Source organism: Bidens hawaiensis, unplaced genomic scaffold (genome assembly GCF_021521415.1).
Source record: "Bidens hawaiensis isolate Kalapana, Puna unplaced genomic scaffold, B.hawaiensis_p1.1 tig00024998_1, whole genome shotgun sequence".
NCBI lineage: Eukaryota > Viridiplantae > Streptophyta > Magnoliopsida > Asterales > Asteraceae > Bidens > Bidens hawaiensis.
In genome coordinates, this window is record NW_027505048.1 from 37453 (window position 1) to 50539 (window position 13087).

The window sequence follows — 13087 nt, forward strand, 5'->3', positions numbered from 1 at the left end:
AATGGTACAGGGAGTGAAAACAAAGATCAAGAGAACCCCATATGTTCAACTCAGTTACATAATAGATATTACAGAGATTAAACCATGGCCTCCGTCTCAATCACTGAGATCGATTCGTTCCGCTTTGATTCAATGGGAACACGGTGACAAAACTTCAGGGATTACCAAATCAGTCACCCCTTTACTCGCTTCCACTTCCGGAGTCGGTGATGGTAAAATTGAGTTCAATGAATCTTTTAAGCTTAACTTGACATTGTTAAGAGAAATGTCGATTAAGGCTGGAGACGGTGACGTGTTTTTGAAAAACTGTATTGAGTTTAATATGTATGAACCTCGGAGGGATAAAAGTGTGAAAGGGCAGTTGTTGGCGACTGCGGTTGTGGACTTTGCGGAGTATGGTGTTGTGAAAGATGGGTTGGTTGTTAGTGTGCCTATGAACTGCAAGAGGGCGTTTAGTAACACGGTTCAACCAATGTTGTTTTTGAAAATTGAAGCGGCGGCTAATCGTGTGAGATCTGTGTCGATGGATAGAAACTCGTCTGAGTGTTTAAATGAGGAGCATGTTGAGGAAACCAAGAGTACTTCTGTTACTGATGATGATGTTTCCTCACAGTCTTCCATGGCTGCAACATCTTTGACTTCTCGGTCAAACGCGAGCTTAAATGTTCAAAAAACAGTTGGTGAGTCAGTGGCTGAAACAAATGAAGAAATGGGCTCTGTAAAGGTAATGGAATCGCGGTCCGATGGTGAAAGTCAAAATGAACAAGAAAGTCAAACTGTTGGAGTACTTGAAGCCAACAACGTAAGTGGTGATCGGTTTAGAAAGGTTAAATCTACCGGATCGTGGAAGTCAAACAAGAATGGGGAAAAAGTCAAAGATGTGAAGTTACAGCAATTGGAGCACAGGGTACAAAGTCTTGAAGGTGAGCTTAGAGAAGCTGCTGCTATTGAAGTTGGACTTTACTCAATAGTTGCAGAACACGGGAGTTCAATCAGCAAAGTCCACGCACCAGCAAGGCGTCTTTCTCGGCTATACCTGCACGCGTGTAAAGAAAACTCTCAATCCAGAAGAGCAAGTTCAGCAAGAAGTATTGTTTCGGGATTGATTTTGGTTGCAAAAGCATGCGGAAACGATGTTCCAAGGTACTTTGTTATAAACTAAACAAATTCCTTTGATACCATGAAATTGTCAACTAATTACATCTACTTTGTAACACAGGTTAACTTTCTGGATGTCAAACTGTGTTGTACTAAGAGCAATTATATACATTACGTTCGAGCAAGAACACAAATCTCTTTCTTCAAGCAAAAAGAATGGCATCAAGGGTAATAACGACATTAAATCTTCACTCAAATGGAAGAAAGAATGGGAAAATCCTTGTAATTTTACCTCAGCACTGGAAAAAGTTGAATCTTGGATCTTTTCACGGATTATCGAGTCAGTATGGTGGCAGGTTGTTTCGTTATCACAAGTTACTCATTAATTTAAGTTAGATACTTTGATATTATGCACATATGTATATTACTAACTTGATTCTGTTAATTCAATGATAGAGCAAGCGCGAGCCGAAGAGAAAAAGAGCTCTTCCAAATCGAATAAGACTTTTGCAGACTTTAACTCCGTATATGCAATCAGCAGCCGCAAAAGCTATAATAAGAATTGTAGATTCTGAATCTAGTAAATCGAAATTCTTTAAAAAAACATCGAGTCCACGTACTCAAGAACAAGCAAACTTCTCAATGGAGCTTTGGAAGACAGCTTTCATGGATGCTTGTGAAAGAATTTGTCCCGTTAGAGCCGGAGGACACGAATGTGGTTGCTTACCTGTTCTTTCCAGACTGGTAACTTCATTAAAATATACGAAATCCTACTTTACAACATCAACTGTTTTATCTGTGTATAATATTATTTTAAAACTTTTTTTTTCTAGGTTATGGAACAATGCATGGCTAGATTAGACGTGGCTATGTTTAATGCAATTCTTCGTGAGTCTGCTGATGATGTTCCAACCGACCCTGTATCGGACCCGATCAGTGATGCAAGAGTCCTTCCTATTTCATCAGGGAAAGCAAGTTTTGGGGCTGGTGCACAACTTAAAAACGCGGTTTGTAAAATCAAGTTAACATGTGCTTCGTATGTCGGTTTTGAACTTAAAAGTGTATTCTTTTGGTCAAATGCAGATCGGAAACTGGTCCAGGTGGCTGACAGATCTATTTGGTATTGACGATGATGATGTGTGTGAAGATGAGAATGATGACACGAAAACAAAAGACAAATCTTTTCATCTCCTTAATGCATTGAGTGACCTCATGATGCTTCCTAAAGATTTGCTCTTAAGTAGCAAAGTTAGAAAAGAGGTTTGATATTCTTAATAATAAATTTACACTATTTTTTTTTTGTTTTTGATTTTTTCACAAATTAAATATATTTTTTGTGGGATAGAGGTAAGGCTGTCTACATCTTACCCTCCTCAGACCCTACCATAGCATTGCTATTGGTGGGATATACTGAGTACGATGATGATGATGATGATGATGATGATGATGATGATTTTTTCACAAATTAAATATATTTTTTGTGTTCAATAAGGTATGCCCTACTTTTGGTGCACCATTAATAAAGAGGATACTCGATACCTTCGTCCCAGATGAATTTTGCCCCGACCCGATTCCTGTGGTGGTTCTCGAAGCCCTAGATTCAGAGGTAAACTATCCAATAAAAGCAAAACTTAACATAAACATTTCTTAAACTATTGAATTTTCTAGGATTCATTCGAGGATGGTGAAGATTGCGTTACCAGTCTTCCCTGTGCAGCAGCTTCAGTCGTATATCTCCCACCGCCTGCATCTTCAATAAGGCACATCCTAGGAGATGGTGTGAGCCGAACTCAGTTGACTCGCAGCGGGTCAATCTTGAGAAAGGCAAACACGAGCGATGATGAACTCGATGAATTGTGTTCCCCCTTGGCAGCCATTATTGATGGTTCTCGGGGATCACCTGCTACAACAAAGTCCATCTGGAGATCAAAGGATTCAACCAGCAACGGTAGTGTTCGATATCAACTTCTTAAAGAGGTATGGTTCAATAATGAACAGTGATGAGTGATATACGCAAGTTTCAAAGGCCGTGATGTTTTAACACGACATGAAGACAGTTGGATTGAAGGTGAATGTAAATATTTGCAAGCATATGGAATAATTGGGCAGATTATATTTTGTTATTGAGTTGAGTTAGATGCCAGTTTACCAACTCTGAAAATTTTTATTATCTGTGAAGTTGTAACTTGTAACGTTTTAGTCTTGGCCTTCCTATGATTCATATGCATGCTATGTGCAATTACGTAAGTTTGCATGCACTATTTGAGTAAGCTGTTAGAATAATTTTGGATGCAAAACCACCAATCTGAATTATGTAAAACACAAAATTGATATATCGGCCATGTCAGAGACTACATTACATATTACATGAAACCAACACTCTGGTCGGAGACTAACTGAACAACGAAAATTATTCTCTCAAAAATTGTAACTCAGGATATTATAGCAAATGCTAAATCCACAAAACTATATTACACTCGTAACACTTGTATATTGTTTCGCCAAACATAAAGTGGTTTAACTGCAAGAATCATACACTCAGCTTCTGTGAAGAGCTGAGAGCATTCATATGTTGAAGATGAAGAGCTGCTAGTAACCCTTGCCATGTTTCTCCAGGTGCACCGGCCACGTTGAAATTTAGAAGCTTCCTTTGCTTCTTGTAATACTCTTCCAATGGCTTGTTCTGCAAGTAAAGTCAACATAAATCCACATGTAAGTCTCATACTTAAGGCTCTACCTATTCATTATGTAGAGATTTGTGCGTACCATCGACTTGTGCACGCTGTGAATATCTTGATATGGTAGATGTGTCTTCTGCAAACCTGCTTCTGTGGATTTGAAGTTTAAGACCAAATCTACGTCTGCAACTTGATCAAGAATCTCCTGTGAAAAATGTACAAAGTTACAAACATTAACTTTTTCTTAAACATATATTAAATAACATGAAGCACATATCTATAAATCCCGACTTACCGCTTGCGTTGTTGTTCGAGGAATTCCATCGAGAATGAAGCCAGTTTCACCCCTGTAAAACCCTTCTTCCAACCTCTTCGATAACAAACCAAAAATCACCTCTTCCGGCACAAGCTTGCCTTGATTCACAGCATTCGAAATCTAATTCGGATTAAAAGAAACACAACTCAGTCTGATATGCATAAAATATATTCAAATGATAACACTGCCGGCTTTGAAGAGGGCGGGGAGGCCTGATCACCCCAGTAGGCCTGAATTTTAAAGAGAAAAAAATATGTATTTAATGTTTAAAGGGGGTGTTTCGGATTGCTTATTCAGCAACTTATAACTTAAGATGTTTGGGATTGCTTTTGATGTGAGAGAGAAAAGTTAATAAGTTACACTTTTGTAACTTATTAACTTATTGGAAAATTATAAGAAGGTAAAATAAAGAATCCCAAACACCCCTAAACCCAATTACTCAATTCATTTAAGTCATTTTTTATAACAAAAAAAATTTACACAACCCAAATCATAACCAATAAGCCTATTTTTTAAAAATTTAACTGTCTAAAAAATTTAACTGTTTAAACCCAATAAAAAAACAGTTTTTACTAAAAGCCCAAATTTTTTCAATTTTTAACAATTATTGGAGACGGCCCTGTAAATGAATCCCAACAATAAACCCTAATTATCCAATACAATAGGTTAACAAATAATCATATTTCAAAAAACTAACAATAAAATTAAATCCAAAAAACAAATAACTAGCATCACAATTCAACAAATACATTAAAATGAAACAAACCTGCTTATAAAGAGCCGATCTAGGGTTAAGTTCTTGACGAACTAGGGTTCCCATGGAAATATGCGGCACTTTGAGAAGCTGCGAAAGCTTCTCGGCGTACATTTGCCTGTTGGTCAACGGATCACCAATCACAACCCATTGCACGCCTCTGCCGGACACCGATCCCAACGAATCCTCCATCTCCGACGAGCTGCCGTTGTTGTAATCGTAATCGTAATCGTAATCGTACTGGAGCTGAGCGGCCGATCCGAATGAACGGTGGTTGGTGTGACTGAACCGGAGTCGCGTGAGAGATCTCAGGCGGCATACGATGGCCATGGCGGCGGATTAGGGTTTAGATATTTAGCAAATGAAATGAAATGAAAACGAAAAGAAATGAAATAATAAAAAGTAGAGATGTTAGTTATTGTTAACACCCTCTAAGTTTTGCTTATTTCTAATACCGTCAAGAAGTTTACCTGGGAAGACTGAACAGGACCGAATCAAAACTGAACTTGAAATTTGTGGAGGATAGAAACCGAAAACCAGATTGATATGGGGTGCGCTGGGTGCTGTTTGTTTTTTCAGAGGTAAAATATCTGCAATTTGCAAAACGCATCTGCATACATATGTAGAAAAAGAGGTGGACCAAACATCTGCAGTTTGTAAGAAGAGATTGTTTGTTTTTGAACATCTGTAAACTGCTAAAATAAACTGTTGGTGGTGTACGAACTATGGTAGTGAGTGGTGGTGGTGGGCCGTGATGGTAGGTGGTAGACGGTGGTGGTGGTGGTGGTGATGGACAATGGTGGTAGACAGTGATGGTGGCGGATGGTGAGTTGTGGTGGTGGAAGACGGCGATGGTGGGTGGTGGTGGAGGAGGAGGACAGTGGGTGTTGGTAGGTGGTAGTGTTTAACCCTCTACAGACCTTAGAATATTTTAGAAGTTGATGGGCCAAGTCTGCACCAGAAAGAGTTTGTGCAAACGTTTTTTAATGATATGTTTTCGAAAAAATAAACAGTCTGCATATGGCGATGTCTGTGCGTGATATGCATAGCACCCAGACAAAAGAACATGAGCAAACTTTTTTAACAAAAACAAGCGGCACCTTAGTCTCTGTCTATTCGGGTAGCGTTGTCTTAGATTGGCTAGAACCGAATATGAATTTTTTAATCTAAGACATTTCATATTTAGGATTTTAGCCAAATCGAACTGAAACGGGACCGGACCAAACCTGAATTCACCCCAAACATTAACAACGAGAACCGAACTGATTATCAGAATGTGCTTAATTAGACCAGTCTTGAGTTTATCCTACTTTGGATATCCAAATTACTAGGTTCATATTGAATCATGTTCGCTCTACTTATATGGACACAAGTTTAAAGTAGAGAAAACCATATAATGCAAAGAAAAAGGATAAAACTTCATAGTAAGTATACTTTTAACTAGTAACATATTCTTGCATATGGTTGTAGAAAAATGTGTTACTTTAAATTTCAAATGCTTAACTTTTTATACTATTTTACTTAGTTTTAATTATATCAAGAATCCTTTTAATTAGGATTTTCTAGGTTGGTGGAAAGGGTCTTTGAAAAAAAAAATTCTTTGTTGTAAAGAAATGGTCAGAAATATTTATTTATTGTTTTAACCTAGAGTTTAAATCTTTTAGCTCAAAGATTTTGCAACCAAATATATTGCAATTATTGGAGTATCTAATGTGAAGAGTTAGCATTTTAAAGACAGTAATATAGACATATAAGAATGAGAAAAATATCGAACCACTAGCAGTGGGAAACAATATTTTCATTTTATGTCAGTGGGAAAGTAAAACGGCACTAATTTTGACGTTATTTTATTAATTTTGTGAAAATAACGTTAAAAGTGGCGGAAGGTTAATCAGGCATCATGTGGTGGCATTAATAGCCAAAAGACAAGGGTACACGCACCAATCGACCGCTGTCCCGGTGGTTGAGTGTCATGCGCCTTATGTCCAAGCTTGATGCAAAACTACTATCGAGCCGGGGGTCTCACTGGAAGCAGCCTCTCTATTCCTACGAGGTAGAGGTAAGGCTGTCAGCATCTTACCTCCTCAGACCCTACCATAGCTTTGCTATTGGTGGGATTTACTGAGTACGATGATGATGATGATGATGATGTTAGTGGGTAACCCTAAAAGGTAGGTAGTTATCTAAACTAGTTATGCATACTTGACTAGTTCAGCAAAAGATGGAGGGTGAAGATGAAAATAATGCTAAATACAAGGGGGCATTAATGAAACTAACGTGTGGTGCTTAAAAAGTTTAAATAACAAGCGGTGGGCTTTTTATTTGTTGGTAGAAATGACAGGTGGAAGGTGATGAGTGGTAGTCCTACGATATAGCGGACATAAAGATGTGGTTCACATGACTGACATTTGTAATCTACTCCACACGGACACCCAAATATTTGAAGGGTCCCATCATGGACACTCCTTTATAGGTCCCGTATAAAGTTATATGAGGCATATGGGGCCTCTTATAACTCTCATACAAGCCTATACGGAAGGTTATAGTGGCCTATAAAGGGTGTAGAGTGTCCCCAGAAAATCCCTATTTGAATCCAATTCTAGCCATAGAGAATCACGGAAGTGCTTGCTTTTCGGCTATGAGAAAAATCATCACTATAAAATGACACTCGTTGTCACATATGTATTGAGTTTTTAACTAACGCACCTATGTTAATAGCATATTATGCAGGCCTGGCCCAAGGGGAGGGCCATGCCCACTCTCCCGAAAAGCCCATAATTGTTAAAAATAAAATTTATATTTTATATATAATTTTGTTTTATCACAAAAATCTACAAATTAGTTGTTTGGTTGAATGAAAAGTATTTAGACTATTGAAATAAGAGTTATGGGCTCAATTCCCATTAATTGGTTTTTATTTAATAGAAAAATTTTTTAATTTGTTTTTTATATGAGTCATTTTAGTAGCATACTTATTATTATTTGTTTATTTTGGGCTTTTAAAATGCAACCTTATTGGTAAAATTATCAAATTATCTATTACATAATGATTTAGAGGCACATTTTTTTACTCGTCCCAAGCCTTAAAATTTTAAATGATTCTTAGAGACGGTCCCGATATTATGGTTTAACTAACAATAACTAGCATCAAGCTTAAAATTATATATTTTAACTTTTTTTAAAATTAAATGATACAATAAAAGGTAAATAAAAATATAATAAAACTACTTAACTTAAATTAAAATAAAAAACATGAAGAACAAAGAAAATAAAAACATAAATAAAAAAACTACTTAGATTAATATTAAAATAGAACCACCCGTTGTCCACATATTTGGTTTGGATTTCTTTTATCCAATATAGCCCAGGTAGCTGGACTTAGATGCGATAGATTTTTTACGAGAAACTCAAGTTATTTTTCGACCTGTCGGTTCATATGCATTTTTATATTCTTTGTGTATTTGTTTTCTTTCTTTGTGCATTTTATGTTTTTTTTATAGTGAAGTTTTTTTAATCAAGAAACGTTTGGGGAGTTTGTGGTGCAAACTGTCAAAGCGCTAGTTCACTTCAGGATTCGTCGAGGATGTCGGTCTAGACGAGATACTCCATCTCTCGCCGTGACCTTGCTTTTATCCAATGTTGTAAAAGTAAGTCTCCAAGGTCAAGGTCGAGTACTCCCCAAGTACTCGCTATAAGGTATTGCGCCGAGGAGAGTTTCTTCAACTCCGCCTAGTTATTGAGAATCGATCAAATATGATCAATCCCAGCCAGAATCACATCTAGTCGGTTAGCTTGAGCCGATTTTGACTTAAAAAAGAAAACATAATTTATAGTTCTATAATATTATAAAAAGATATCACTTTTTTTTAATTGATGAAATTAGCAATTTTTAGAATAATTTAGTATTTAAAAATATATATTCTCTTATTTATATCTATATTCAATTATTTTGTTATAAATATTAGCATACTTATGATGTTTGACATATATTTAAATCCAAAAATTATTTTTTTTATATTAACTATTTTCTGAGTACTCTGAATACACCAACTCTTCAGTCGTCCACCTAGGGTCCGCCTAGAGACTTTTGCTACCTTGCTTTTATCTATATCGGTCAGGCAATGCAACTCATTCGGTTCATTCGTATAAGATTATTTGACAATGAGCATCCGACGTGGCTTGAGACGAAGTTGGTTCGGCCAAGTAGATGTTGGTTTTGGACCGTCGGGAAAGAGGTGGGCGGGACAGCTTCCCACTTTGGTGAATTTACTATTCCTTCCAACCATCCACCAACGCCAAATGGTGTGCATATTTGGTTCTATAATGTTTATGTGCCACCGTCATCATGGTGGTATCGCTTTCACCGCTTTGTCTGCGATTGTTTGCAAGGCGGTTGTACGTGCTGTTGAAATTGTTTATTTTTATTCGTATTGCCATCCTTTGCTGTAGATTGTCGGCACCAAGGCAGGTTATCCGGCTGAAGAAACTGGCATCCAACTGCCCAAGTTAAAAGAAGTTGAAGTTTTCATTGATGTATTTAGTTAAAGACGTCTATTTTGTACTTTCAAGACAAGGTTTAAATTTGTAATCATATTTTTATGTGTGTGATATTTTTAAGTGTGTATGTCATGCATGTATAAATCCAACCGATACGCACCCCGACTTTGGTAATTTTTGTATAGAAAATAAGTACATGTTAAAATAAATTTTAGCAATCTAATCAATTATTGATTATTCAAAAACTAGGTCTCCTAAAACATATCAAAAACTCAAAGTCAAAACCAAACTTTAAGCTGCTAAATTTGGTGAATGGAGAAACGTTTGTCTGCCACAGAAAATAGGCCTTTTGTGAATTATTCACATGCTTTACTGTGACACGATTGTTAGCAATTGATGGCTTGTAAATGTAGCAGCAGTCATTCTCACTTGATGGCCTAATTTTTGCGTGTTAGCACGCCGTGACAGGAGTGCGGGGTTGAACATTTTTACGTATATTTTTCATTCGGTTTAACAAGCCTGTCGCAAAGCACGGGTCCAATGCCCCATTCAACATACAAGTTTGATAAAACATCTTAGCGTTACTTTTTTTCATAGTTTTATGCTCCTGCCATAATGCGAAGACCATAATATATATAGTTTCAACCGATATAATAAAACAAGGCTGACGGTTGACATTTCTCGTAGCTCAAAACAAGTTATTAAATAAAAATCTATGACAAGTCTCTTTCTTTTCTTTTTCTTAGGACCAAGTCATGACCTTTCATGCTAGCTATAATAAGTAATAACTATCTCGAAACATCTACCAATATTAATTGCTACATCGTCATACATGTCAGCTTAATCTGGAACAAATTTCTTTTTAGGTCGACGCCACTTGTCTCGTTTTTTATGATTGTCTATAAACTATCAACGAGAGGCTACTTTAAATAATTGTTTAGGACAAATCAAAACTGTGTTAAGACCTTGACAAACAGCTTGCCAAGGTGCACACCACACATGCAACCTCTAATTTAATTAAACGCAAAACACTTAGAAATGCATTTTGTATGGGTAAGTTATGGCAATCCACATTTGACTTAAGTTAAAATGTATGACTGAAGTTAATTTAAATGCTTTTGTTGGCTAACGTGGAAGGATTTTATGGTTGTGATTTTAGTGTTATCATGAAATTTTAATTAACTGAGATTTATATAATATAGAAGCGAATAAGAATTAGATCAATACAAGTCACGACTCACGAGTTGTGAAGTGCATACTCGATCAATACTATATTACTTATACGTCAGTGAACCAAGGGGTTTAATGGGAGGGACACTGTCCCCTTGATGGAGGTTTGGGGCACCTCCCCATAATGCACTCTTGGTGAACACGTGGGCTCATTCTATTAGTTGTATGGGTGACGGACATTTACATATTTATTGTGAGGGAGCTGAAAATTATACAAGAGTAAAGTGTCAAAATCGTCATTGTGGTTTAATCAATTATGCAATTTTCGTCCAAAAAGTTTGATTTGTGCAACAGGATCCGAGGTTTCCTATTTTTTGCTAATTACATTCAAATTACTAACTCTGTTATATTTTTTTGTTAAGTTAGGGATAAAACAGTCTTTTTAGTATACTTTAGTGTTTTAATTACTTTTTAATCATTTAATATTAATATTTAAACATCTAATTATTAAACTTTAAAGTACAAAAAAAAAAAAAAAAAAAAAAAACTTTAAGTGGGCCTCCCACTCCCTTATACTTCATCTTGGGAATCTCTTATACTAACTCACAATTTAACGTTTATGCTTGTGAGCCCTACTTTAAATTTAACTAGTGATTTGCCTGCACGTTACACGGTAAGATCGGTTGGTAAAACCCAGGTGTTGTAGCAGCGAGCCAACGTGAATTCAGTCAATATTAGCTACGTTCGTTACGGTACTGGAACTAAAACAAAATGAAAACAAAAAAAATAATTAGTCAAATGGAGTGGCGTCAGTTGGTCATGGACTGAAGCAGCGAGTCAACGCGAATTTAGTCGGTATTAGCTACGTTCGCTATGGTACTGGAACCAAAACAAACTGAAAACAACAAATAAAAATAAAATTTGAGGTGAGCCAATGGGGTGATGTCAGTCGGTCCCAGACGCTGAGGCAGTGACTCTACGACACTCGTATAACATGATATAAACTTTTTGTTAACATATTTAAAACAATGTTTATTCGGTCGGTAAACATTGGCGTTTGTAAAACCCGATCGTCTCAGCGGCGAGTCGACTCATATTCGGGCATTGTGGTGTCGGTAAAACAGGCGGTGGGTCAATGCGAATTTTGTCGATTTCGTTTACGTTTGTTACGGTGCCAGAACTAAAATAAAGTTTGGTAAAACTTGAGCTGTAACAACTCGGTTTTCCACGTACTAATTCATACCCGTTACTCGACCCGTTTTACGTTCGGGAAATTTTAACACTAAAAAGTATCACGTTTATCGAGGAATTTCTATACAATTTATATTTATTTATTATATTTATTTAATATATTTTAACTTTGGAAAATATACATTTTTCACCCAAAAATATACTTTAATCCTTATTTGGTTCCACCACAATTCTTCAGGGACTAAAGTGCAATTTTTACATATAATCTTATAACCCATATAACCAGATTCAGGATCCGTTTGCCCGAAACCGTAACCCGTTTAACTAGATTGAACCACAATCTTCGTTCTAAACTCGGAATTGAATCTTGGTTGTGATTTCCTTGCCTTAATCGGCCTAACCAACCTCGTTAATTAAGAAACAAGATCAAATATCACGCGTAATTGAATTATTCTATGAACCGTCTTAACCTAAAATTGGCTATATAACCTAGGCTCGATTATAACTCAATTGTTCACGTCTGCACCTCTATAGTCTCAGCGCCAATCAAACCCCTATGATTAATTGGATTATCGAAGTCCGGTGATACCTGGTTCGTCGTCCTCTAAGCCGGCCCTGTTAATTCGCAATTTACATGTGTTTAATCAACAATTTAGGTAATCGATTACATGTTTTGTTCGTCTTGTTTCGCTTTACAATAGCCCTAACGTTAATTTATCGAACGATTTATGGTTTGAGCAATTGATGACCTAGGGTTCTTGAGTGTTAACTGTTTTGTTGTTTATAATAAATTCGTTCAAGGTATTACCAAACTGAAGGCTAGGGGTGTGAGCGTTAAGATTGTTAGACTGGGTGGTGGGAGGGGGGCGCGGGTTCGAGTCCCACCCAGTCCGTTTTTATTTTGGTCAGACTTTTAATAAGGTATTTATTTACTTTTCTTAATGATTTAATCTATATTATGAATATTTTAGATGCCCTATTTATTCAATATTTCTGCAACATCAAAAACTAAATGTTGTTCGAATATTTGTTAAAAACCATAGATGAACGTATGTATATGTATTAAGTATTGATTTTTATAAGGTTTTAATCTAAAATATATATTTATTATAATCTCGTTAATTACGAATTAAAAATATAAGTATTTTATAAAAGATCATATGTTATACGAGTATCATTATCTGTTAATCATCCTTTATTATTTACAATATGTATTTAAAAAGGAAATCTATTTTAATGGTGAAAATATATATAAATACATTAAATGTAATTTTGGTTTAAACTAATTATTTAAAACAAATCGCTTTATATAGTCTACGGAAGATTGTAAATAATTATTTAAGTATTTTGTTTATAATTAAAATTTTATTAAGGATACGCTAT

At 36.0% G+C, this 13087-nt stretch overlaps 1 protein-coding gene and 1 pseudogene across 2 annotated transcripts; one reads left to right on the top strand and one right to left on the bottom strand.

Annotated features, from left to right (window-relative positions):
- The first annotated feature begins 1 nt into the window (after position 1).
- On the top strand, positions 2 to 3380 carry LOC143610207 (uncharacterized). Its single transcript, XM_077084747.1, has 7 exons — positions 2 to 1143; positions 1220 to 1454; positions 1612 to 1842; positions 1932 to 2105; positions 2182 to 2358; positions 2591 to 2704; positions 2767 to 3380. Exons 1-7 carry the CDS (start codon positions 2 to 4, stop codon positions 3097 to 3099), a joined length of 2406 nt encoding a protein of 801 aa, XP_076940862.1. The 3' UTR covers positions 3100 to 3380.
- Positions 3381 to 3439: 59 nt separating this feature from the next.
- LOC143610211 (putative adenylate kinase 7, mitochondrial) lies at positions 3440 to 5178 on the bottom strand (annotated as a pseudogene). The gene is made up of 3 exons (XR_013149553.1): positions 4859 to 5178; positions 4072 to 4212; positions 3440 to 3981 (listed from the first exon to the last, which is right to left on the bottom strand). The product of XR_013149553.1 is annotated as a putative adenylate kinase 7, mitochondrial (transcript).
- Between the last annotated feature and the right edge of the window lie 7909 nt (positions 5179 to 13087).

Bases quoted from the DNA above. Each gene is read 5' to 3' on its own strand.
- LOC143610207 (XM_077084747.1), top strand. From the start codon at position 2: ATGGTACAGGGAGTGAAAACAAAGATCAAGAGAACCCCATATGTTCAA. The intron at 2,359-2,590 runs GTTTGATATTCT...GTGTTCAATAAG, and splicing joins GTAGCAAAGTTAGAAAAGAG to GTATGCCCTACTTTTGGTGC. The intron at 2,705-2,766 runs GTAAACTATCCA...TGAATTTTCTAG, and splicing joins TCGAAGCCCTAGATTCAGAG to GATTCATTCGAGGATGGTGA.